This window comes from Notechis scutatus, chromosome 6 (genome assembly GCF_049901735.1).
Source record: "Notechis scutatus isolate UNSWTSFEM ecotype Mainland chromosome 6, rNotScu1.2, whole genome shotgun sequence".
NCBI classification, from domain to species: domain Eukaryota; kingdom Metazoa; phylum Chordata; class Lepidosauria; order Squamata; family Elapidae; genus Notechis; species Notechis scutatus.
Window position 1 is genome coordinate 31,640,244 of NC_142014.1, and position 26,725 is coordinate 31,666,968.

The window sequence follows — 26,725 nt, forward strand, 5'->3', positions numbered from 1 at the left end:
CCATCTGAGTAGTGCAAATGGTTCCTGTACTATGCAATTTTTCCTCTGGAAATCCATTCTTACTCCCACACCATTCAAAGGGTGTTCATCCCAAATTGTACAGCTAAAAGGCCGTAGTGGTTCTCAGTCCTCCAGGTGGAAGGATTTATGTGACCCTGTGATCCTGAGAACATAGAAAAACCTCCAAGTGTTTCAATGTTAATTTAATCTACCCTCAATCTAACCTAAATCACCAGGAATCACAATGGACTCAAAGGATGGACAGAGAAAACCCCATCATGCTCCTTATGGGGCAGATTGAATGGCAATCATGTTGCTTTTCGCTTCTCTACAGTTAGAGATTCCAACCTCTACCTGAAGGAAAGCATGAAAGGACAACTGGCGGAAGCCTCCACTGCAACGTCCAAAGCTTACTGTGTGTACCGCAGAGAGATGGACCCAGAAACAGACCTCATGGGTCCAGGATCAGAGGCGGGATGTGCAGATGAAAAATCGTCTGAAGAAATGACCATGAGTCCAGCCATTGTGATCATGCAACCCATTTTGAGGTTTCTCCAATTGTTATGTGAGAATCACAATCGAGAACTTCAGGTAGAGTATTATTGTGGTGTATTTTAGAATTAAAGCTAACATAATCCTTGTGTTCTGACCCAGGTTTCATAAACCATAATTACGCACACACTTACTTTAAAAACAAGTCTTGTTTTATTGCAATGCTGGGAATTATTTTCATTCCCAGCTGGTAATGAATCTCAAAAAGTCCCTCGAGATAAGCACCCACCTTTCTTCCCTGTGAAGTGCTGCCAATAACAAAGTGTCAAAAGTGTCAAATGAACTAGAAAAGAAACCAACCAAAGTACAAAGAGCTTCAAGAATGAATCTGAACCAAATGAATGACTTTGCTTCCTGAAAAGGTATCATCATCTTGGCCTGACTTTTATCCCTTATGAGAGGGGCAATCACCTCCCAGCCTTACTCTCAAGTCGCCCCTTTTGTTTCAACTGCTCTCGCCTTCTAGCAGCTCTGCGCACACACGCACTGGGAACAGGCTCCCCTTGTTCCTCTTCCTCGCTACTGCCAGATTCCGGAGGCTCTGGAGTCAGCACACCACTCCCAGATGGTCCTGGCCCCATCTCTGCATTGGATGCAGGACCCTTGTCTGAGTCCTCTCCAGACTCCCAGACTGGTCCCCGTTCTTCCCCACTGTCCGATTCGGCTGCCAGCTGCACCGGCTGCCGGCGAACCACAACACCTTGGTTGTATCAATGGAGGCATAGAATCAAAATGACGTGAAGTGTTATCACCACTTTATACAGTCTTAGTAAGGCCACACCTGGAATACAGCATCTAGTTTTGGTCCTCACATTACCAAAAAGATGTTGGCGTCAACTTGTAAAGCATTCCTGGCCTGCTCTCAAGTTGCCACAGGTGGGGCGGGGGAGGAGGACTGATGGAGCAGCTTGGTTGCTGTGACCAGAAGCACATTCCACGCATACCTTTCTCCAGATTGTGTCTCAGGCTACTAGAGCCAGCTGGAGAGGTGTGTTTTGTACAGCCTGAGAAAGTGCTTCAGTTGGAGAATGTGATTTATGACATACTCTGGGAGGAGGGGAGAAACAGGGTCATAAGTGGGCAGTGAATTAAATGGGGCAGAGCCGACTGCACTTGGGAAAAGTAGTGCTGACATGTTGCTCCTAATAAATAGTTGGATTTCTTTTGAAACTTGGCTTGAGGCTCATGAATTAATTAGGGCATCCGTCGGAACCCTGACAGTTGAGTTCAAACTGAGTTAAAAGTATGATACATCCACTCAGAATTGTAATAATAGTGAAGTCTTTCAACCCGTGGCTTAGCATTACCTCCAATTTGAACCCTTGTCTGCTTTTCATCGGTTTGTACAAGGGTTTGTTTTCTCTTCTTTTTCCAGAACTTTTTAAGAAACCAGAACAACAAGAGCAACTACAACCTAGTTTGCGAGACACTTCAGTTTTTGGATTGTATTTGCGGAAGTACCACTGGCGGGCTAGGCCTTCTGGGCCTATACATCAAAGAAAAAAATGTAGCTTTGGTAAATCAAACCCTTGAAAGTTTGACTGAGTACTGCCAAGGACCCTGCCATGAAAATCAGGTAGGTTTACCTCCTCGGGAAGAATCTGAACTGAATGTGAATAATAACCTGTGGTTGAAAACTTAGACTTTCTATTATGGAAATTGTGGTCAATGTGGAAATTCTTCTATTGCTCATTTAGAGCCCCAATACTTGCATATGTTTTTAGAACAAGGGTTGGGGTCTGGATTCAGTCCAGGGATGAGATCTATTCCCTCCCTCCTCCCATATGTTCCAGTGCAAGGGTCTTCAAACTTGGCAAGTTTAAGACTTGTGGACTTCAATTCCCAGAATTCCTGAGTTAACATGACTGGAGGAGGATTTCTGGGAGTTGAAGTCCACAAGTCTTAAAGCTGTCAAGTTTGAAGACCCCCTGTTCCAGTGGATTGGATGTTAATCATGGCTTGTGTGGTCCTTGGAACTCTCTGAGCTTGGTTGCTTCCTGAAGACGTTTCATTACCCAACTACGCAACATCATCAGTGCTGGAACAGTGTGTGTTCTATACCATCCAACCACCATCTAACTACTCAGACAAACAACCAAATAGCAATCTCAAGGGTGCTTTTTCCATAGGCAACTGGGCTTCCTTTGTTTTTCCTTGAAGTTGTTTCGCTTCTCATCCAAGAAGCTTCTTCGGTTCTCAGTCAGAACTGAAGCAACTTGGATTTCTGAGAATCTCCATGGACAAACAAATAGTGAACAGCCTAACCAAGGTTCCCGAAAGAAGAAAACAACACTCCCACAAACTGTGATGACCCAAAGGGGCGTGGCACGAAAGCAACAAAGTCACAAAAGTAGGTAAAGTCCCTTTAATGCCTCCAACTTGGCCCCCAATGTCCAGTTATCCTCGGCTGGAGAAAGAACAATTTGTAAAGGGAAGAAATTCAGTCCGAATCCACAGTACATCTAAATGATAAATGAAAACCAACACAAACCACACTGCAGCAACCAACGAGACAGGGCAGGATAAGGAATTGCAGACTTCAAAAGATAATGAAACACACACATTTGGGAGAATGCCAGAACCCAGATAAGACTTGAGAAACAAAGATAATTCACGATTTGCTTACAGCAAGGTGCTGCGCACAAATGTCCTTTTTAAAGCACTGTTTTCCCAGCTGCAGCTAATGAAGGGAATCAGGGCCCTTTTTCCCCCTGTAACCCCCGTAACTCACGTTGCTCCCTTCTCCGTTCCTCCCTGCGCGCCCTAGGATGAGGAGGTGGGCCTGGGTCTTCCTCTGAATGCCAGCTGGACAGTGCCCTTCCCCAGTTTCTTCCACAGCCACCAGAGCCACACTCCCACTTCCTGTCAGCTGCTCGACCCTCCTCTCGGAATCAGATTCCAACAGGGGCATGACACTGAAAGGATTGGAATATAAACAGAGAGCAAACCCTCCTCCCTTCTAGCACTGATGATGTTACCTAGTTGGGTAATGAAACGTCTGCAAGAAAGTAACCCAGCTCACAGAGCACCAAGGACCTCATGGTTCAACCCTGAGCCGCCAATATTCTCTTCTGTTTCATATCATGGGTTTAAGGTCCCTGCCTCCTTTGCCAAAAATTTATACCTGTCCATCATTGGAGATTCTCAATCATCCAGGTCATGGCTGTCCCAAGGGCGCTTTTCAAAAACCGTATTTGGTTTTTGCATGACCTTTTGAGGAAAATGAGGATTTGTTACTGGTTCAGTCCAGTGGTGGGATTCAAAACTTTTTACTACCAGTTCTGTGAGCATGGCTAGGTGGGCACGGCCATGTGACTGGGTGGGCGGGGCTTCTTCTTCTTCTTCTTTTTTTTTGCTGTTTTGCAGCCGCCACCCCCAGCCATTTTTTGGGCCTCCTTTTGTCGGGAGGGGAAAAAAAGAAATACCTTATGAGGCGAGCGTCAGGTGGGTGGGGTGAGAGAGCATTGGGTGGGCAGGGCAAATGAGCCAGTGGCGACCTGGCAACCAGGTCAGGGGCGTGGCCAGCCAGAACTTATTATCGGTTTGGCGATCCATGCCAAATCCTTGCTACTGGTTCATGTGAACCGGTGCGAACCAGCTGAATACCACTGGTTCAGGCCCTCCATTGTGTACTTTCCCCCCTGGAAAGTTGTACAGTGGTTGCAGTGGTGCAATACACAGAGTATTTTGTCTATCCTTGTCTATGTTTTCCCTGGTAGAAGCATGCATGGCATGACAAATGAATCGACAGGACCTTCTCGTGGATTTGCTGATCCACACAAAATCCTTTAGGCCATTATTCATCTTTCAAAGAACGAGGAAGAGAAAGGACACAATCTCTCAAGGGATGTGTTGTTATCTTAAATGTCTTCCTTTCTTTGCCTTTTGTAGACTTGTATAGCCACCCATGAATCCAATGGCATCGACATCATCATTGCGCTGATCCTAAATGATATCAATCCCCTTGGAAAATATCGGATGGACCTAGTGCTACAGTTGAAGGTATGGAATTCTACCCCGTGAACATTATCCCCGTCGCCTTAACCTCACTGGGTTCCCATTGTTGCTCTTAAGAGATGGAAGAAGGACGGGATAATCTCATCCATGGTCAGGAGAAGAGGTGCAGAGCCCTCGCCTGTTCCTGGGAGAGTAAGATCAGCTGCCCTAATTTCTACTGTGCTGGTCCTAAAGACATGATCCGAATGTATATTCCATATACCAATAAAAAGGATATTCGAATGAATGAAGGCAAATATACGTGTCCTGGATAATGTTGTAGGATCCAATTTGGGTTGGTTACCAGGTTGTCTTCTGAGCTTTTAGACTCGTGCTGGAACCCATGTGAGAACTTCTCACTTGATACAATCTGGTAGTGAGAAGATCCCCGAGGACGGGCTCCAGCACGAGTCTAACAGCTCAGTGTCAGGGTTCTGACTGACACCCTAATTAAATCATGAGCCTCAAGCCAAGCATCGAAAGAAATCCAGTTATTTATTAGGAGCTTCATGTTGGCGTGGGCCAAGTGGAGCCAACTCTGACCTCAGTTAATTCACGCTTTGCCTCTGACCCTGTTTCACCCTCCCTCCCAGATGTGTCATCAGTCACATTCCCCAACGAAGCAATTTCATGGGTTGTAGAGGTCACTCCCTCTGGCCACGGTGGGTTTCTGTGGAGATGAACTTGAGGCATCAGTTGGAGTGTGCTTTGTTTTGACTGAGATGCAAGCTTTTTGATGCAGCTACAAAGTTTGCTTCCCCATCCCCCCCTTGCCTATGGCAACTCAAGAGCAGGTCAGGGATGCTTTGCAAGTTGACACTCGGAAGACTAAACTTCTAGTCCTGGGGACCAACCTGGATTGGATCCAGTAAAAATATTTGTAGTTCAGGGTTGAAATGAGGGATCCTTGGTGCTCTCGGAACTTGGTGGTTTTCTTTCAAATGTTTGCCATGCAAAACGTAGGCACCAAACCGGCAGTAACACCAGTTGAATCCCACTACTGCAGACACCACCATTGTAAAAGAAACAGTGGCTAAGTCAACGCATGGTATGGAAAGAGCTACATGGAAAGGCTCTCTTTACTGACATCTGGTACTTATAAATATGTAATTTATTTTTAATTAGTTCTGTGATTGTGGTGATCAGGCCATGATGTCACGCATAAAACAAGACAAAACAGAATCCATAAAAAGATTCAAGGCCTTCAAAAAAACAAAAAACCTTGTCTTCACCAAAAGGAAACCTGCTGTCAGGACTCTGGCATGCACCCCCATTCAAATTATAAGTCTCTAAGCCACATCTCTCAATGAAAAAACGGTTGATTTATTAGGAGTTGACATGTCGGCGTTTCCTGGTTGCAGCCAACTCTGACACATCATTCATTTCACCCTTGACCCTGGTCTTCCTCCACCCCCTGGATGCATATTCTCCAATGGGACACACCCATAGCCAAGAGTCATCAATCATGCTCTCCAGTAATAGTTTTGCATGCCAGAAGCTTCAGTTGCCAAAGTGATTATCTGAAGCCTTTAAGGAATGCACTGCTTTCGCTGGCAACTAAAAAGACCAAAGAAGTATTTTTTTAGTTGACATTCAGCTCCCCTCACTTCAACTGCAACTTCAGTTAAAGCAGCGCTAAGGCTCATTGGTCCATGAAATAGATTTTAACAACCTCTTAATTGGCTTTTTGATACCTTTCAGAATAATGCCTCGAAGCTTTTGCTGGCTATCATGGAAAGCAGGCATGACAGCGAAAATGCAGAACGAGTCCTTTTCAACATGAGACCAAAAGAGCTGGTGAGTTATCTTTTTTTGGCAGTTTTATAATTGAAAATAGCAAAAAAAAAAAAAAAAGAGTTTTTGAGCTAGCAAACTGATTTTGACCCCCATAAGGACTAGAATACAGGGAATCCTCAATTTACGACCATAATTGAGCCCCAAATTTATTATTGCTAAGTGAGACATTGGTTAAGTGACTTTTGCCTCATTTTATGACCTCTCTTGCCACCGTTGTTAAGTGAATCCCTGCAGCAGTTAAGTTAATAACCCGGTTGTGAAGTTGCCAAAAGGGGAATGCGAGTCAGCTGCCAACTGTCTGAATTTTGATCACGTGATCACATGGGGGATGCTGCAATGGTTATAAGTGTGAAAAACGGTCATAAGTCACATTTTTTCAGGGCCATCGTAGCTTTGAAATGTTCATCAAACAACCTGTTGTAAGCAGGGGTGGGACTCAAAAATCCCAGCAACCAGTTTGCTGCCCAATTGCTGGGTGGGCGTGGCCTACCGGAACTTCCTGTTTCCAGCTTCCGGGAGTCCTCCAGAGCTGCAGGGGAATCCATTTTTCGCCCTCCCAAGAATCCGTAGGCCTTCCCCGGGCCTCTGGGAGGGTGAAAATGGCCTCCCCGAGCCTCTGGAGGCCCACCGGAAGTCAGAAACAGGCCCATTTCCGGACTTCCAGAAGGCCCTTTTCCCCCCTTCCAGAGCCTCCATGTGGACCCTGCACTTACCTCCATCAAAAATGGGGCGCATGGAGACTCCTGGGGGGGCGGGATGGGGTGTGCAGGACCAGCCGGTCGGTTGAAATTGGTTCTGCAAACTGGATGTAATTTTAACATCCGGTTCTCCCGAACCGGTCTGAACCAATAGAATCCCACCCCTGGTTGTAAGTTAAAAACCACCTATATAATTGTTTAAGTTATTTGAAACACAAAGAGGAATAACAGAGTTTGAAAGGGACTTTGGAGGTCTTCTAGTCCAACCCCCTGCTCAGGCAGGAAACCCTAATGGCTGTTCAATCTCTTCTTGAAAACCTCCAGTGTCAGAGCACCCACAACTTCTGGTGGCAAGCTGTTCCACGGGTTAATTGCTCTCAATATCAGGAAATTTCTCCTTAGTTCCAGGTTGCTTGTCTGCTTGGCTGGTTTCCATCCATTGCTTCTTGTCCTGCCTTCACCCACGGTGAACAGATTAAAAAAATATGGTGGGATATAAAAAGATTATTTAATTGAGATTGGAGAAAAGTATTAAGACTATGCAGATGGTGTTACGTGAAACCAAACAGAGCTAAGAGCTCATTCAATTTAACAATCAAGGACATTTTCCTTCGAGGTGGACGTCATGAAGAATGCGTACAACCAGGGCCTTGATAGTGACCAAGAAGAGGAGAATGGAGATGACGATATCTCACCAAAAGATGTTGGGCATAATATCTACATATTAGCTCACCAGGTATGTTGTTATCAAATATAGGAACTGCCCACCTCACTCAAGAGTGGCCATCAAAAAATACTAGATTGGAATTGTTAACATGAATGAATGAATCAATCAATCAATGAATGAATCAATCAATTCATTCATTAATGAATAAATGAATTCTTTATTGGCCAATTGTGATTAACCTTTGGTGCATAAGCTTTCAGTTTACATAAAAAGAAAAGATACATTTGTCAAGAATCATAAGGTACAACACTTAATATAGTCATAGGGTACAAATAGGCAATCAAACGTTGTTAGATTATAATCCTCTTAAATTTACTAGTAAAGTTTACAATGATGACAAATTAAAATCAAATGCTTATAAAAAAGCCCAAGGAGATTATATAAATCGTGTTTAAACATGGCGATAATTAATTCCCAATCAGGCTAAATTGCTGCCTCTAAACCAGGAGTGGGATGCAAATATTTTTACTACCAGTTCTGTGGGCATGGCTAGGTGGGCGTGGCTAGGTGGGCATGGCCATGTGACTGGGTGGGCGTGGCTGCTTTCTCTTTTTTTTGCACCACCCCTCCACCCCGTGGTCCATTTTTTTTTTGCCTTCTGGGCCTCAGGAAAGCCTCTTGGACGAAGCAGTAAAATAGCGAGGGCACAGCTGATCATCGGAACAGCTGATCATTGGGGGAAAAAAGGAATACCAGTTTGGCCAAACTGGTAGCTGTTCTTTTACTACCGGTTCACTCGAACCAGGCTGAACCGGTAGAATACCATCAGTGCTCTAAACAGCCAACTGTCAGAATTGAACCCTTAATCCTGTCCAAGCTATTTTTTTTCCAGACCTAGTTGTAAAGCCCATCTAAATCAAGTTAAAACGTTTTGTTGTAACATAAATAAATCTTAACATTTCCAGGTCTGTGCATTTTTAGACAGAATGAAGGAAACAAATATTGGGTCACTGGTCACAACTTTTGATCTTGAAAAAAAGTAGAATTATACACCTTTCCTAAGTAAGCTTTGTTATGGATACATGTCAAAAACTGCTTCCTTAAGTGATTTTTTTATCTCCGTCGTATTTCTTTTTCTGCTTCTTGCTCTTCAGTTCTTCACAACCCATGTCCTGCCATCCTGGAACGTATCTCGGTAGCCACATATCAATAAATCTCTCACTTTTGATGTGTTTTCTGGAACAGACTCACTCCAATTAGCTAAAGTCTGTGGGTCTTCAAATCTTACCCTAGTGAATATAATTTAGCTTGGGGTTTTTTTAATTAAGGGAAATTAATAGAGGGTACTTGGTTTCCAATCTCTTCACTGATTAGAGGAAGCTAAAAATAAAAAAAACAGACCCAAGTTCTTCTTTTTAGTCTTATGTGGGCTGACAATTTATTTTAGAGGCACCCAGACTTTCAATTTCAACAGCTGTTTAAAAGGCAGTACCCATTTGTACATTTTTTTCAGTGCAACATCCTTTCCTGTCATTACTTGTTGTTGAGCTTACCAGAAGCAGAAGAAATCACAGATTTTTCCATGCTTTGAAAGATAGGTCCCAAGCTAGTATGGAAAATAAGACATAAAACATAGAGTAACAGGGTTGGAAGGGATCTTGGAGGTCCTCTAGTCTAACCCCCTGCTCAAGCAAGAGATCCTAGACCATTTCAGACAAATGGTTGTCCAATCTCTTCTTAAAAGTGTCCAGTGTTGGAGCATAATTCGCAACTTCTCGAGGCAAGCTGTCCCACTGATTAATTTGTTCTAACTGTCAGGAAATGTCTCCTTAGTTCTAAGTTGCTTCTCTCCTTGATTAGTTTCCACCCATAGCTTCTTGTCCTCCCCTCAGGTGCTTTGGAGAGTAGCTTGACTCCCTCTTCTTTGGGGCAGCCCCTGAGATATTGGAAGACTGCTATCATGTCATCCTTAGTCCTTCTTTTCACTAGACTAGACATGCCCAGTTCTTGCAACCATTCTTCATATGTTTTTAGTCTCCAGTCCCCTAATCATCTTGGTTGCTCTTCTCTGCACTCTTTCCATCTTTTTTTATGATGTGGTGGGTGACCAAAACTGGACACAATATTCCAGGTGTGGTCTTAAAAATAAAATAAGAGGGTAAAACAAGAGGGAGTTGAATTAGCTGGCCAGATACATTGCAAATTAAAGTGTTGTGTAGATGTTGCCTTCAATGGAATAGAATAGAATTCTTTATTGGCCATGTGTGATTGGACACACAAGGAATTTGTCTTGGTGCAAATGCTCTCAGTGTATATAAAAGAAAAGATACATTTGTCAAGAGTCAAAAATCATCAGGTACAACACTTAATGATAGTCATAGGATACAATAAGCAATCAAATCATACTAGGAAACAGTCAATATAAATTGTAAGGATACAAGCGACAAAGTTACAGTCATATAGTTACAAGTCGGAGAGGATGGGCAATGAGTGATGAGAAGATTAATAGTAATCGTAATGCAGACTATCAATAAAGCCCTTTGGGAAAAATATCTCTGCAACTTGGGATATGTTTCTAAGAAAATGCCTTTCTCCATTAAGGAACAATGAATTTACACACATTGTAGAAAGGACTCTTAAGAACAGGTGGGAAATGTTTAAAAACAACACAGGAGACCTTCTTGAAGCAAAGGTTGGTAGCTTGGCCACTCTTTGCCAAAAGCCACTTTTCTTAGTAATTACTTGTATGTAAATCTGTTTAATGGTCTGATGAAACCTTGCCTCCGCCTGAGTTAAAATTAGCTACTGTGGTTTGAAAACCAGGGTTGGGGCTTCATTGGAAACCAACATCTGCTTGAATGACTCGCCTTGAACATCTCGTGTGCTTCCACCTTCGTTTGCACTGATTAAATTCTTGACATCTTTCATGGCTCACGAGGCCTGTCACTTGTCATAATCTGACAGTTATCCTCTGGAGGAGACAAGATAATGGGGTTTAGGGTGACAGCTGCTAATTGAACATCAGACAAAATTGGAAGGAGCGGTTTGGCTTGGCTTGCCAGCGCTGACAGGGGTGGCCAGAAATACTTCATTAACCACCTCGTAGCTGGTGAAAAGGGCGATATAGATTCCCACTCAGCCACTGCTGATCTCGTGAGCGGGATGAAGCAAGGATCCCTCAAACACGAGCTCAGGAATGATTAAGGAATGGAGTCTTTTGCATGGGCCGAAAAGGTGGGGGGAAAGGAGCTAAAAGATAGTTTGGAGACACAGAAGCAATAAAAAAGCCACTCCTCAAATGCAGCAGCTGCTAGAATTCCTAAGTTGCAGCTTCCCAAACTTCCTATGATAGATAGATAAAGAAAGAAAGATAGAGATAGATAGAGATAGAGAGATAGATGGATACAGAAAGAAAGAACAGGGAGAGAGAGAAAGATACAGATAGAAAGGTAGATAGGGAGAGAGATGATAGAAAGGTAGATAGATAGAAAGACAGATAGAGATAAAGAAAGATAGATTAGATAGATATAGATATAGATAAAAAGGTAGATAGATAGATACAGAAAGAGAAAGAAACACAGACAGACAGACAGACAGACAGACAGACAGATATAGAGATAGATATAGACATAGATATAGAGATAGGTAGGTAGATACAGATAGAAAGGTAGATAGAGAAAGAAAGATAGATAGATTAGCTAGATATACAGTAGATAGAAAGGTAGATAGATAGATACAGAAAGAGATAGATAGATAGATAGATAGATAGATAGATAGATAGATAGATAGATAGATAGATAGATAGATAGATGTAGAGAGAGAGTTGATAGAGATAGAGAGAGATGATAGAGAGAGATGATAGATAGAGATGAGAGAGATGATAGAGAGAGACAGAGAGAGAGAGAGAGAGAGATGTAGAGACAGGGGAAGATGATAGAGATAGAGAGATAGAGATGATAGAGAGAGATGGTAGATAGAGTTAGATGATAGATAGATAGATAGATAGATAGATAGATAGATAGATAGATAGATAGATAGATAGATAGATAGAGATGATAGAGATGATAGATAGATAGATACAGAGACAGAGACAGAGACAGATGTAGATAGACAGACAGACAGACAGATAGATGTGAGAGAGGGGAGATGATGAGAGAGACAGATGATAGAGAGATAGATAGATAGATAGATAGATAGATAGATAGATAGATAGATAGATAGGTAGGTAGGTAGATAGGTAGGTAGGTAGGTAAAGATAGGTAGATAGATGGATAGATAGATAGATATAAAATATCAGAAGTTCTTAGATGTTTGTGAACTTGCCTAATTGGTTAGATTTGGGCCCCCTGACTGACTGATGGGGAGGTGCAGATAATTCGTTTCCTCCTGGATTTTGAACATGGGGTCCAAGCTTGAAAAAAGAGAGATGAGATGCTCCATGCAGAAACCACACAGAGAACGACTGGAGGTTTTAAAAAAACGACTATACAACCATTTGGCTGGGATGCTCTAAGACTCCTGCCTTGAGGAGGGGGTTGGATAGAAGACCTCCAAGGTCCCGTCCAGCCCTACAATTTTATGACTTCTAATACTGCAGGTTGCAGGCCATGCATCTCAATAAATAACCAGAAGTTTAAGCAATAACCCATTGGGTTCAGTTAGATGTTTTATTCAGTGGAGCTGAAGGTTATCTGGCGATGCCTTTTGCCTTTTAGTTAACAAGCTACCCAGATGGCATTTCTAATAATTCTTTCTCCTCCGTTTACTTCCAGTTGTCCCGTCATAACAAAGTATTACAACACATGCTGAAACCTGGGGCAGATCCAGAAGAAGGAGATGAAGCTTTGAAGTATTACGCCAACCACACTGCCCAAATTGAGGTAAAAACTTGCTCACTGAACTGAAAATATTTATAGGCTTTGATGCTACATTCTGTCCTATAGAGTTCTCCTTCTGCTGATCCATAGTTGAAATACGAGATTTGTTGAAATAACAGAAAGAGTTCTTGATGGAATCTTTTTTCTGTTGCTTGGTGAGGTGACATTGTCACCAGGAATGAGCAGGTAGCCAACTGTGGGATACACCAAAGATATCTACATGAGGTTTCCTACCAAATTTTACTCAAGGAGTGGCTCAGGACTATTTGGTTACCAATTCGGTCATAAATAATGTTTATTCCCTAAATATTTGGAAAGGTAAATGTTTCCTAAATCTTAATGTTATACTGCTTTCTTCACAGTATCACAATGTTCAGCTATTCGTGAAGAGGTACAATTCTGAAGTTAGCCAGGATTGTATATTCGGAAAGTAGATAGATAGATAGATAGATAGATAGATAGATAGATAGATAGATAGATAGATAGATAAGAAAGAAAGAAAGAAAGAAAGAAAGAAAGAAAGAAAGAAAGAAAGAAAGAAAGAAAGAAAGAAAGAAAGAGAAAGAAAGAAAGAAAGAAAGAAAGAAAGAAAGAAAGAAAGAAAGAAAGAAAGAAAGAAAGAAAGAAGGAAGGAAGGAAGGAAGGAAGGAAGGAAGAAAAAAAGAAAGAAAGAAAGAAAGAAAGAAAGAAAGAAAGAAAGAAAGAAAGAAAGAAAGAAAGAAAGAAAAGAAAGAAAGAAAGATTTTCTTTTTCTTAAGAATCTTTTATATCTGTCTGGGACATATATAAATTCTCCCAAATGTATATTATTAACCAAAATTGAACCTTTGCCAACTTCATGTTGAACACTTAAGAGGCGATAATCTCCTGTTACCCCAATACCTCATCCCTCAAAGTTAAGATTTTCCTGTTCCTGTGTGTGTGTCTCCGAGTGAGTTATGTGTCTTTGCAGATTGTCCGTCACGACAGAACCATGGAGCAAATAGTATTTCCCGTGCCAAACGTTTGTGAATTCCTCACTCATGAATCAAAATGCCGGGTGTTCAATACCACAGAAAGAGATGAGCAAGGGAGCAAAGTCAACGACTTTTTTCAACAGACCGAGGATCTGTATAATGAAATGAAATGGCAGAGGAAAATTAGGAGTGAGTATGGCATTTGTAAGGATTTTTCTGCTTGAGGTTTACTCGGAAGAGATCTAAAAGTCAAGTCTAATCTAACTTTGGGGAAAGTTCTGTTGTAAAATCCTGCTTTGTCCATGTATTGACCATAAAAAAACAAGATAGAACATAAAATAATAGAGTTGTAAGGGACCTTGCAGGGACCTGATGGAGCAGTTGGGTTGCTATGATCAAAAGCACATTCCACGCATATCTTTCTCCAGATTTTATCCTAGGTTACCAGAGCCAGCCGGAGAGAGGTGTGTTTTTCTACAGCCTGCAAAAGTGCTCCATTGGAGAATGTGATTTATGATACACCCTGGGAGGAGGCGGGGAAACAGGGTCATAGGTGGGCAGTAAATTATGTACGGCAGAGCCAACTGCACTTGGGAAAAGTAGTGCCAATATGTTGCTCCTAATAAATAATTGGATTTCTTTTGAAACTTGGCTCAAGGCTCATGAATTAATTAGGGCATCCATCGGAACCCTGACATAAATGTTTGTCCAGTCTCTTTTTGAAAGTCTCCAACAAGGGAGCACCCACAACATCTGGAGCAACCATTTTTCTTGAGATGAATGATAATTGTTTGTCCTTTCCTTCCTAGATAATCCGGCATTATTTTGGTTCTCTCGACAAATTTCTCTCTGGGGAAGCATATCTTTCAATCTGGCTGTTTTCATCAATCTAGCAGTGGCCCTTTTCTACCCGTTTGGAGATGATGGTGATGAAGGTACGTTGCTTGGGTTATGAACGTTGCAAAACTCACACCTTTCCTTTGCTAGCGATAGTAAAAAAAAATATCCCAAAATGTATGGGAGAAGAAATGACCGGGCCATTCCTTTCATGCAGCCTCCACCTAAAATGTTTGTGTTAAATTTATGTTTTAACGACAAAGAAATAAAGGGAGACAAATAAAATAAGTAGATAGATCTGTTTATATATCTCTAAATATACATATATAAAATGTATATCTATTTTAAAAAATCAATAGATCTAGAATCCCATAATAAGATTTTTTTCAAACAAGTTGGCCAGAATCCATCCATTTCTCTTAGAAGAAGGCGTCGCAGAACATGGAGATGGAGTCCAAAGAGGAATCAACCTGCAATCCCTACATCGTCACAAATAAAATAAGTCCAACCACCTTTGAATTTCATTGACTCCTATCTAACTCCAAGCAGGAGCTATCTGTTATTTGAGAAGATTCCCGTGCATGAGCTTTTAGCAATAAATCAGTTTAATTGGACTTTCCTGAGTGGACCTAATATTTTGTGCCTGACACTTGCCATGTCTTTAGGAAATTTTCTCCTAAGGTATACAAATTCATCTCTTTGCTGCATATTTTTGTCATTTTTATATAACCTGCTATCTTCAATCCCTCCTTTTTCCCTGTCAAACACATCTCCCTTTTCTTTTGATATATTCTTTTTCGCATCCGTGTTTCTCAGTACACAATACAATCTTCACTGCAAATCATTCAGATTCTCAACCAGGTATGGGATCACCATTCTGGTGATCTACCTGTCGGCCCACGTACCCAACTAGCACACTTCTCACATCACTGCAAACATTCTTTAATGTATTTTTCATTCGTAGTGTATTTCTTGCCTTCAGCAACCCAATTTCAACCCTGGGTAAAATATTCCATAATTCAAGCCTATTCCCTTTAAGACACACCTTGTCTAAATCTGGATTTCCCAACCTTGGCAACATTAAGTCATGTGGACTTCAACTCCCAGAATCCCTTGCTGGCTGAGGAATTCTGGGAGTTGAAGTCCTCAAGTCCTTAATTAGAGGAGCTGACTGGCCAGGCCACAAATGGTGATGACGTAACTTTGGTTTGGTGCCACCATTTTAAATATATCCTGGTTGCCAGGCACCCAAATTTTGATCATGTGACTGTGGAAATGCTGCAATGGTTATAAGTAAGAGGACCGGTCATAAGTCACTTTTTTCAGTGCCCTTCTAACTTTGAACAATTGCTAAATAAATGGTTGTAAGCAGGGGTTGGCTGCTACCGGTTTGCACCGTTTCGAGCGAACCGGATGTTAATTTTATATCTGGTTCGCCAAAGCGGTAGTTGCAATGACAGGCTGGCCCCGCCCACTCCACCTCTCCCCTCCCAGGAGTCTCCACGCGGTCCATTTGGTTGCCAGGTAAGTGCGGGGCCTGTGCAGAGGCTTGGGGAGGGCAAAAAATGGGCCTTTTGGAAGTTCTGGAATGCCGGAAATGAAACAGGGCCATTTCCGGCCTCCAGAGGGCCTCCGGAGCTCAGGGATGCCTTTTTTGCCCTCCTTGAGACTCGAGGAAAGCCTCTGGAGCCCAGGGAGTGCAAAAACTCCCCGCCCGCCATAGTGCAGGAGGCTGACTAGGCCACGCCCAACATTGCCACGCCCATCCAGCAACTGGGCAGAGAACTGGTTGCTAAATTTTTTGAAGCCCACCCCTGGTTGTAAGTCAAGGACTCACCTGTAAGGCTTTTTACTTAAGAGTTCACCAAACCAACCACAGCTAAAAACTGAATGATTCCCTTTTCCCTCTCTCTATTCTCTCTATTGGAAGTCCTTCAATTCTATTTTCTGCCATCGATAGCTTTACTATAAAATGAAATGGTTCAACGTCCCTTTTTTTCTGCCTTGTAGAAGGTGGGAAAAATGTTGATTGGATCCTGACTGATTTAATTCAGGGATCTAGTTCTGATATTGTGGTGCGGTGGCCTAGAGGTGGAGCTCTCACCTCACAATCAGGGGTCTGTGAGTTCGATCCCAGGTGGAGGCGGATATTTGTCTCTCTGGGCACAATGAGAATGTATCTGCTGAACAAAACTCCACATTGGCAACAGGAAAGGCATCCGGCCAGTAAAAACTCAGGTCCATTCATTTGCCCAGACTCCATCCGGCAAGGGATTATGGATTCATTAAAAGAAGATAATGATGATCTAGTTCTTATATTCCAAAATATGATGTCTCTTCTTCCATCTAGGCACACTTTCTCCATTATTTTCCATTCTCCTCTGGATCGCTGTGGCCGTTTGTACCTCTCTGCTTTTCTTTTTCCCAAAACCGGTTGGAATCCGCCCATTTTTGGTCTCTGTTATGCTCAGGTCTATATATACGATGGGTCTTGGGCCCACGTTGATCCTTCTGGGTGCCGCTAATGTAAGTATTTAAAAAATCATCCCGGGATTCATATATATATATATCTATATAATCAATTATCTCTTGTTCCGTATTGATTTAGCACAGTGGGGAAATTGAACCAGCCGCTGAGGCAAATAATCCGTGTATGTCTGAAGCCTCATTAATTCCAGTTTAAGTCAAGTGAAGGGCAGATATGTTTGCATGATAAAGACATATCAAAGTTGACTTTCCTTCCAAAATTCCACCTCTTCGCTTTGCCTACAAACTATCCCCATATACAGGTTGTAAGTGGTACACTTTCCACTTATCTAGGTTGATATTATGGCTGCATGTAGTCCTTGGCTTACAACTATTCTTTTAGTGACTGTTCAGTGTTACAGTGGCACTGGAGAAAGGACCATTTTTCACAGTTACAACCTTTGTGGCATATCTATCTATCTGTCTGTCTGTCTGTCTGTCTGTCTGTCTGTCTGTCTGTCTGTCTATCTATCTATCTATCTATCTATCTATCTATCTCTATCTATCTATCATTTATTCATCCCTATTAATCTATCAATCTGTCTGTCTGTCTGTCTGTCATCCATCCATCCATCCATCCATCCATCCATCCATCCATCCATCCCTATCTATCTATCTATCTATCTATCTATCTATCTATCTATCTATCTATCATCCTTATTAAATTTCCACACCACCCATCTCATAACCTAACTAACTTTGTTATTCACAAGGTATTCCAGTATTATGTCACATTAATCAAAAATATAACCTGGGCCTCTTTGTTTCTATTGGCCCTGCCTATGTATAGGTGCTTTCATTTGATAGAGTCACATTTTGTTTAGAAATTGTTAGTACCTATCTGGGACACAGGTTCACTGGAGATAAAGGCAAGCAATAGGGGTAGCATTGTAGATCTTGAGAGGTACTGTCTCCATTGCTTCTCTCCACCTTTGTAATAAAATTTTATTTTTGGGGGCAGCTTTGTAACAAAATTGTATTTTTGGTGAGCTTCGTCGGCAATCGTGGGACCTTCACCCGTGGCTACCGAGCCGTCATCATGGATATGGCTTTTCTCTACCACGTGGCTTATGTTCTGGTCTGTATGTTGGGCCTCTGCGTGCATGAATTTTTTTACAGCTTCTTGGTGAGTATACTTGTTTTCTATTTCTTGTCAAAGAAGGGCATGGTTTCTTTTCTTTTGCTTTAAAATTCTGCCATGCATACGGGGTGGAACCAGAATTCCCGTTGATAGACAAGGCATGTCAGCATTCCAGAAAAACTCCATTCCAACAAATTACTCTGAGACAGACATCTTCTCAAAAATTCTATTTTAATTGGATAGTAAACTGGCACACCTGGGGAATCCCGAATCTGAAAGTTCCGAGTTTCCTTGCAATAAGTAAAAAACTACAAATCCACCCCCTGCACCCATCATTGCATCACATGCCCCAATCACCATCCATCCCAACTTGAGACGTCCCCTCACCCAGGTGCAGAAATAACATGACCTTGACTTAGAAGAAGAATGCTATTATGTCTAACCACATACACTCCAAGAAATTCCCCCTCTCCCACTTTCCCAGGCTCAAAATGTGGCAGCGTGGCAGCATCTGGTCTCAATAGGGCTTCCAAAGCTGACAAGGCAGTTGTTAAGCAAAAGGCCTGGTTTGACTCCCTTTTTACCAGGGTTGATAAGCAAATCACGTGGTCATTTGGTCATTAAGTGAATCTGGCTGTCTCTCTCCCTTCCCACTGAATTTAAATAAGTGGGAAAGCCACAAAAGGGAACACTGTCGCTGTCATAAATATGAGTCAGTTGCCAAGCATCTGAATGTTGGTCGGACCATGGGGATATTGCAACCGTCATAAGTGTGGAGATCGGTTGTAAGTCACTTTTTCAGTACCATTATAACTTTCAGTGATCATTAAATAAATCACATCGGAGGTTTTGAAGAACAGACTGGACAGTCCCTTGTCTGTAATGGGATACGATCTCCTGCTTGAGCAGGGGGCTGGACTAGAAGACCTCCAAGGTCCCTTCCAACTCTATTATTCTGTTATCCTTCCTTCCCTTCTTTCCTTCCTTTTCCTTCCTGACTTCCTTCCTTTTCCTCTCTTCCTTTTCCTCCCTTCCTTCCTTTTCCTTCCTTCCTTTTCCTTCCTTCCTTCTTTCCTTTTCCTTCCTTCCTTTTCCTCCTTCCTTTTCCTTCCTTCCTTCCTTTTCTTTTCCTTCCTTCCTTTTCCTTCCTTCCTTCTTTCCTTTTCCTTCCTTCCTTTTCCTCCCTTCCTTTTCCTTTCTTCCTTTTCTTTTTCCTTCCTTCCTTTTCCTTCTTTCCTTCTTTCCTTTTCCTTCCGTCCTTTTCCTCCCTTCCTTTTCCCTCCTTCCTTTTCTTCCTTCCTTCCTTTTCCTTTCTTCCTTTTCCCTCCTTCCGTTTCTTCCCTTCCTTCCTTTTCCTTCCTTCCTTCTTTCCTTTTCCTTCCTTCCTTTTCCTTCCTTCCTTTTCCTTCCTTTCTTCTTTCCTTTTCCTTCCTTCCTTTTCCTTCCTTTTCCTTCCTTCCTTTTCCTTCCTGACTTCCTTCCTTTTCCTCTCTTCCTTTTCCTTCCTTCCTTCTTTCCTTTTCCCTCCTTCCTTTTCTTCCCTTCCTTCCTTTTCCTTCCTTCCTTCTTTCCTTTTCCTTCCTTCCTTTTCCTTCCTTTTCCTTCCTGACTTCCTTCCTTCCTTTCTTTCCTTTTTCTCTCTTCCTTTTCCTTCCTTCCTTCTTTCCTTTTCCCTCCTTCCTTTTCTTCCCTTCCTTCCTTTTCCTTCCTTCCTTCTTTCCTTTTCCTTCCTTCCTTTTCCTTCCTTTTCCTTCCTTTTCCTTCCTTCCTTTTCCTTCCTGACTTCCTTCCTTTTCCTCTCTTCCTTTTCCTCCCTTCCTTCCTTTTCCTTCCTTCCTTTTCCTTCCTTCCTTCTTTCCTTTTCCTTCCTTCCTTTTCCTCCCTTCCTTTTCCTTCCTTCCTTCCTTTTCTTTTCCTTCCTTCCTTTTCCTTCCTTCCTTCTTTCCTTTTCCTTCCTTCCTTTTCCTCCCTTCCTTTTCCTTTCTTCCTTTTCTTTTTCCTTCCTTCCTTTTCCTTCTTTCCTTCTTTCCTTTTCCTTCCGTCCTTTTCCTCCTTCCTTTTCCCTCCTTCCTTTTCTTCCCTTCCTTCCTTTTCCTTTCTTCCTTTTCCTCCTTCCGTTTCTTCCCTTCCTTCCTTTTCCTTCCTTCCTTCTTTCCTTTTCCTTCCTTCCTTTTCCTTCCTTCCTTTTCCTTCCTTTCTTCTTTCCTTTTCCTTCCTTCCTTTTCCTTCCTTTTCCTTCCTTCCTTTTCCTTCCTGACTTCCTTCCTTTTCCTCTCTTCCTTTTTCCTTCCTTCCTTCTTTCCTTTTCCCTCCTTCCTTTTCTTCCCTTCCTTCCTTTTCCTTCCTTCCTTCTTTCCTTTTCCTTCCTTCCTTTTCCTTCCTTTTCCTTCCTGACTTCCTTCCTTCCTTTCTTTCCTTTTCCTCTCTTCCTTTTCCTTCCTTCCTTCTTTCCTTTTCCCTCCTTCCTTTTCTTCCCTTCCTTCCTTTTCCTTCCTTCCTTCTTTCCTTTTCCTTCCTTCCTTTTCCTTCCTTTTCCTTCCTTTTCCTTCCTTCCTTTTTCCTTCCTGACTTCCTTCCTTTTCCTCTCTTCCTTTTCCTTCCTTCCTTCTTTCCTTTTCCTTCCTGACTTCCTTCCTTTTCCTCTCTTCCTTTTCCTTCCTTCCTTCTTTCCTTTTCCGTCCTTCCTTTTCCTCCCTTCCTTCTTTCCTTTTCCTCCCTTCCTTTTCCCTCCTTCCTTTTCCCTCCTTCCTTTTCTTCCCTTCCTTCCTTTTCCTTCCTTCCTTCTTTCCTTTTCCTCCCTTCCTTCCTTTTCCTCCCTTCCTCCTTTCCTTTTCCTCCCTTCCTTTTCCTCCTCCTTCCTTTTCCTCCTTCCTTCCTTTTCCTCCTTCCTTCTTTCCTTTTCCTCCCTTCCTTTTCCCTCCTTCCTTTTCTTCCCTTCCTTCCTTTTCCTTCCTTCCTTCTTTCCTTTTCCTTCCTTCCTTCCTTTTCCTCCCTTCCTTCCTTCTTTCCACATCACTGGAGGTTTTCAAGAGGAGACTGGACAGTCCCTTGTCTAAACTGGTATAGGTTCTCCTGCTAGAGCAGGGGGCTGGACTGGAAGACCTCCAAGGTCCCTTCCAGCTCTATTCTGATTGATTGATTGAAATGTTATATGTCAAGGACCCCCTCTGTAGCTTTTCAGCTTCTGCCTCATGAAAAGGATGGGTTCATGTTAAGATCACGCTTCCTGCTCCATATCTGGCCACCTTCATTAGACAAAGAGCAGGGAAGCTTGGGTTTCTGGCAAGGAAATCGCTGTAATATATTCGCAGGCAGAATTATGGCCTTCATCTTGGTAAGTGTTCAGAGGCTCAACCTCACCGGTATTATTAATAAAGGGCCCTTTATTGGGAATTTGGGTAAAGCTCTTTAAGAAGCTTTGTGGAATTGAAATCTGGCAAATTTTGTAGAACATTTTGTGGCGTTGAAAATGCCATGTTTATGACATAATGCCATACAACTTTTCAATCAATCAGAATAGAACTGGAAGGGACCTTGGAGGTCTTCTATCCCAACCCCCTGCTCAAGCAGGAGACTCTATGTTCTGACCCAGCTCCCCTAACATGACAAATCCTCTGAAGTTAACCCAAAGAGTGCTGGCACCTCTGGCAAAAAGTTTCCCTCTCACCACAGACTAACAAGTCTGTCCGGCCAGAAGATGAATAGTTGTCTGCCACACCTACCCATCTCTGTCCCCTGCCTTTTATCCCCAGAGCTCAGGTGGGGCTTCGCTAGCAGTGTTGGCTCTTCCGTCCCAAGGACCGGCCTATAGATTTCCACTGCTCTCCTCTCCTCTGCCTTCTGTGCATTTACACATCAGGCACTGGACCCAGCTATTCTTCCTCATCAGCCACTCCAGACCTGGGGGCTGTTGACTCTCCATCTGAGGGCTGACAGAGCACCTCTCTCGCTCTCCCCTTCCCTCTCTCTCTCTGCCAGCTCCATTCCTTATTTCCCCTCGGAGTTCTCAGGTTGCCTTGATGCTGACCCTGACTCCCACACCTCCTCCTCCTCTGATTCGGCTGCTGAAGGAGCCAACGGATGACGGGTCACAACAACTATCCCATTTCAGACAAATGAATTTCCAGTCCCTTCTTAAAAATCTCCTGTGTGATTTAAATGCCTGTGGAGATTCTCAGTCATCCAGGCCAGGGTTGCCCCAAAAGTGCTTTTTCAGGAGACAACTGGATTTTTCTGGTTTTTCTTTGGACGTTTCGCTTCTCATCCAAGAACCTTCTTCAGCTCTGGCTGGATGGTGGGGAATGAAAGGATTTATATTTCTTGCAGTCATCTGGTCATTAGTACTCTTTCTGGGAATCGTTGATGCCACCTGGAGGTTTACCTGTGTCCTCAGGGTCACCTGAGTGGTGCAAATGGGTGTGGAGCCTTCTTGGAACTTCTGAAAGTACTATGTTGTATACTGGAGATTGATGATGTCCTACTCTCTGTTGAGAGAAGGCCGTTCAATTTGGACATAGATGGCCTCTTTGACCCTCTTTCAAACCAGCTGTCCCAAATGTGGACTTTATTGTCTTCAAAAGAGTGGTCTTTGTCTTTCAAAGGCAGATGGACTGCTGAATCTAGTCCTCATGGATTTGTTCTCCTATGTCGAGGGGTCTTCAAACTTGGCAAGTTTAAGACTTTATGGACTTCAGCTCCCAGAATTCCTGAACTAACATGACTGGAGGAGGAATTCTGAGAGTTGGAAGTCCACAAGTCTTATAAGCTGTCAAGTTTGAAGACTCCTCCTGTCCTATGTTGTGCCTTGCATTTGTGAAGTGGTCTTTTTGTGCATGTGATTTATAAGATGAACCACCTTCCTTCTTGTTTCTTGATTCTCTTCTCCAGTTATTTGACCTGGTGTACCGAGAGGAGACTTTGTTGAATGTCATCAAAAGCGTCACACGGAACGGGAGGTCCATTATTCTGACGGCGGTCCTAGCTCTCATCCTGGTCTATCTCTTCTCCATTGTTGGCTTCTTGTTTCTGAAGGATGACTTCATAATGGACGTGGAAAGGTTGAAAAATAGAACATCCCTTACAGGTACGGTGTCAACTCATAAAATATTTCTATGGTCTTTTTAGAGTTGCCAACAGAAAGGGAGGAGGGAAAGGGGTTTGAAAGAGTAGTGCGGCAGCTTGGAAACCGAAAGTGCATTCCATAAATAGTTTTTCAAAGATAGTAACTAGGTGACTGAGGTTTCTGCCACACAAAATTCTAACTGGAGAGCATGATTGATGACTCTGGGCTATGGACGTGTCCCATTGGAGAATATGAATGACGATACACCCAGGAGGTAGGGAGAAAACCAGGGTCAAGGGTGACAATAAATGATGTGCTTCAGAGTTGGCTACACCCAGGCGGTGCCAGACATGTTAATTCCCAATAAATCCTTTTGAAGTTTTGGAAGTTTGGCTTGAGACTCATGATTTAAATGGGGTGACTGCCGGAATCCTGACATACAGCTCCTAGCACAGGGGTGTCAAACTTAAGGCCCATGGGGCTGGCCTGGAAACAGCAATGGAATTGTTACCTGTTCTGACCAAGGCTTATGGAGACACTAACAAACACATGTTAGTCCCAAAACCCTTTTTTCTTTATTTCAACGGCTGTGAATTTTAGTCATTCACAGCCCGTAATGAGTCTCAAACAGTTTGCAAACAGTCTCATGGAAGTCTGCCAAAGCTCTTCAGGATAAGTCTGATAAGCACGCACCTTTATCTTCCTTGAAATGCTGCCAAAGACTGAATGTCAAATTAGCTATACAAGGCCAAAACGGAACACAAATTCAACACCGAGCTTCAGGTTTCAAACCGACCAGTACGAACAACGTTGCTTCCTGCAAAGATTCCTTTCCCTTTGCTCCTCCTTTATGTCTTATGAGAGGGCCAATCACCTCCAAGCCTTACTCCTGAGTCGTCCCTTTTGTCTTAATTGTTCTTGCCTTCTGGCAGCTCTGCGCATACGCACACTGGGAACAGGCTCCCTTTTATTCTCTGCCTTGGTGCTGCCAGATTCTGGAGGCTCCGGAGTCAGCACATAATTCCCAGATGGCCTTGGCCCCATCTCTGTATCAGATGCAGGACCCTCGTTCAAGTCCTCCCCAGACACCCGGACTGGCCCATGTCCCTCCCCACTGTCCAACTCTGCCGCCAGCTCCGCAGGCTGCCGACAGACCACAACATTAGAACATTTCATGACTATTTCAAGCTTATCGTTTTGTCATATTAAGTCCTACAAACCCTTCACTGCAACCGAGATAAATCCTGTATAATGCTCACCGCCAAAGAGATGTTTCATGCAATAATCCTGAGGCACATTTTCCTATTTGCTTTGGAAAAGGGAACATAATATTTTATTCCACTCTGCAGTGAATGAGCCTCAAATCGCATTTTTGACCTTGGAAATGTTTTAAATATTCCAAATCCAGAAGAGCAGCCATCGAACACAATGTCCTTCTTGTCAAAGTAATGCCATGCTTTAAATAAACGGATATTATTCTAATATTTGACAGTTTGAAGCTCCGAATAATTTTTTTTCCCCTTAAGGAGATAAAGTGATTTGATGCGAGTTCTGTTATTGAAGCAGATGCTGCAATGAAAGGCCCATGATACAATGTAAATACGAAACACCGGTATTTTTATTTCGATCACAGCTTTGTGCTTCAGTAGAATGTTGATTATTTATTTATTTGTTAAATTTATTTGCCCATTATCTTAGTATCAAGCGACTCTGGGCTGCTTATCCGAATAGCAATCTGAATTATGCACAAAACTTCCAATTTTTCACCATTTTGAAGGCCATACAAAAAAAAAAAAAAAAAAAAGATTAGGGGCACCCAGTCTAAGAGTTACATTAAATTTAGAGAATTGATTCCTTATATCACCCCATTTATTGGTGTTTTTTAAAAAAAATTCATGATGAAGCCTGAGAAATGAGGGCGCATAATTTAATGGTTAGCAAAGAGATGTGGTTGAAAGATGTGGTATTCAGACGTGCAGATGTGGTAATCAGCAGGTTCTGACCAGTTCTGGAGAAACGGTTGTGGAAATTTTGAGTAGTTCGGAGAACCGGCAAGTACCACCTCTGGCTGGAGATTTTACAGTATCCTACCCCTGCCACGCCCATCAAGCCACACCCACAGAACCGGTAGTAAAAAAATTTGAATCCCACCACTAGCGTGGTGGCCTGGAGATAGAGTTCTCGCCTTACAATCAGGAATCTGTGAGTTCAATCCTAGGTAGAGGCAGATAGTTCTCTCTCTGGGTACACTGAAAATATATCTGCCGAACAAAACTCCGTATCGGCAACAGGAATGGCATCCGGCCAGTAAAACACTCTGCTAGCTCCGTTCAGTTGCCCAGACTCCACCCTACAAGGGATCATGAGGTCATTAAAGGAAGATGATGATGATGAAAGAGTTGTGGTTGAATTTATTTGCTTCGACCTTATGGCTTTTTTCCATGCTGTTGTGGTTGTTGTTGACGTATCAGACAGTGGCACCGACTCTACGACAAGCTTAACAATGATGGTGGAAACGTGTTCAAGAGAGAACTGCACACTTCCAACTCTCAAACCAGGTTAGTGGAACGCTTGTCAAATATTTGTTCTTCCAGCTAAATAAATTCCCGCTATGGGTAGTCCTTGACTTACGACCTCAATTGAGCCCAAAATTTCTGTTTCCCAAATAAGATGTTTATTAAGTGACTGGTGCCCTGTTTTGCGGCCTTTCTTACTAGAAGGGGTTAAGTTAGGAACACAGTCGTTAAGTGAATCTGGTTTCCCTCATTGACTTGGCTGGTCAAAAGGTTGCAAAAAGGGATCACATGACCCCCCCCACCCCACCCCCAGGAAACTATGACCGTCATAAATATGAGTTAGTTGCCAAGCAGATGAAAGTTGATCACATAAGTGTGAAAAATGATCATGTCACTTTTTACAGTGCTGTTGTAACTTCAAATGGTCACTAAATGAACTGTTGTAAGTCGAGGACTACCCGTACTGAGGAGGAAATATTGATGCCATTAATTTAGCTCCTCTCCTCTCCTCCCCTGCCCTATTCTATTCTATTCTATTCTATTCTATTCTATTCTATTCTATTCTATTCTATTCTTATTCCTATTCCTATTCCTATTCCTATTCCTATTCCTATTCCTTCCCTTCCTTTCTCTCCCTTCCTCTCCTCTCCTTCTTTTATCTTTCCTCCTTCTTTTATCTTTCCCTTCCTTATTCTATCTTTCCTTCCCTCTCCTCTCCTCTCCTCTCTCCCCTCCTTCACTTACCACAACTGATATTTTAAGACAAATATTGTCATTATCCAACGACTATAGTGAAACCTGTGATCGATAAAATAGCTTGGGGAAGGGGGTGTCCATTATGCAAGATGAAGTTGATGATGTCATTCCAGAAGTGAGGTCTTTTGCATGCAAAGTCCTTTGCATGGAGATACCGTAAAATGATGCTCCGGTGTACTGCAGAATAACAGAATAAGAGAGTTGGAAGGGACCTTGGAGGTCTTCTAGTCTAACCCCCTGCTTAAGCAGGAGACCCTCTACCATTTCAGACAAGTGGCTGTCCAATCTCTTTTTGAAAACCTCCAGTGATGGAGCACCCACGTCTGCAGCCATTCCACTGGTTAATTGTTCTCACTGTCAGGATACGGATGTTTGTCCTGTCCTCACACAATTTAGGAGGTGAT

The 26,725-nt window shown here is 42.7% G+C and overlaps 1 protein-coding gene across 1 annotated transcript in view; it reads left to right on the forward strand.

Moving 5' to 3' along the window:
• Positions 1-26,725, forward strand: part of ITPR2 (inositol 1,4,5-trisphosphate receptor type 2) — a 143,936-nt gene that overhangs the window by 108,732 nt on the left and 8,479 nt on the right. The window contains 12 exon segments of the mRNA XM_087967877.1: positions 335-591; positions 1,928-2,128; positions 4,444-4,554; positions 6,250-6,345; positions 7,660-7,779; positions 12,483-12,590; positions 13,540-13,732; positions 14,353-14,478; positions 16,731-16,906; positions 17,868-18,032; positions 22,875-23,070; positions 25,521-25,607. Of these exon segments, the coding sequence (XP_087824003.1) occupies positions 335-591; positions 1,928-2,128; positions 4,444-4,554; positions 6,250-6,345; positions 7,660-7,779; positions 12,483-12,590; positions 13,540-13,732; positions 14,353-14,478; positions 16,731-16,906; positions 17,868-18,032; positions 22,875-23,070; positions 25,521-25,607 (1,836 nt within the window).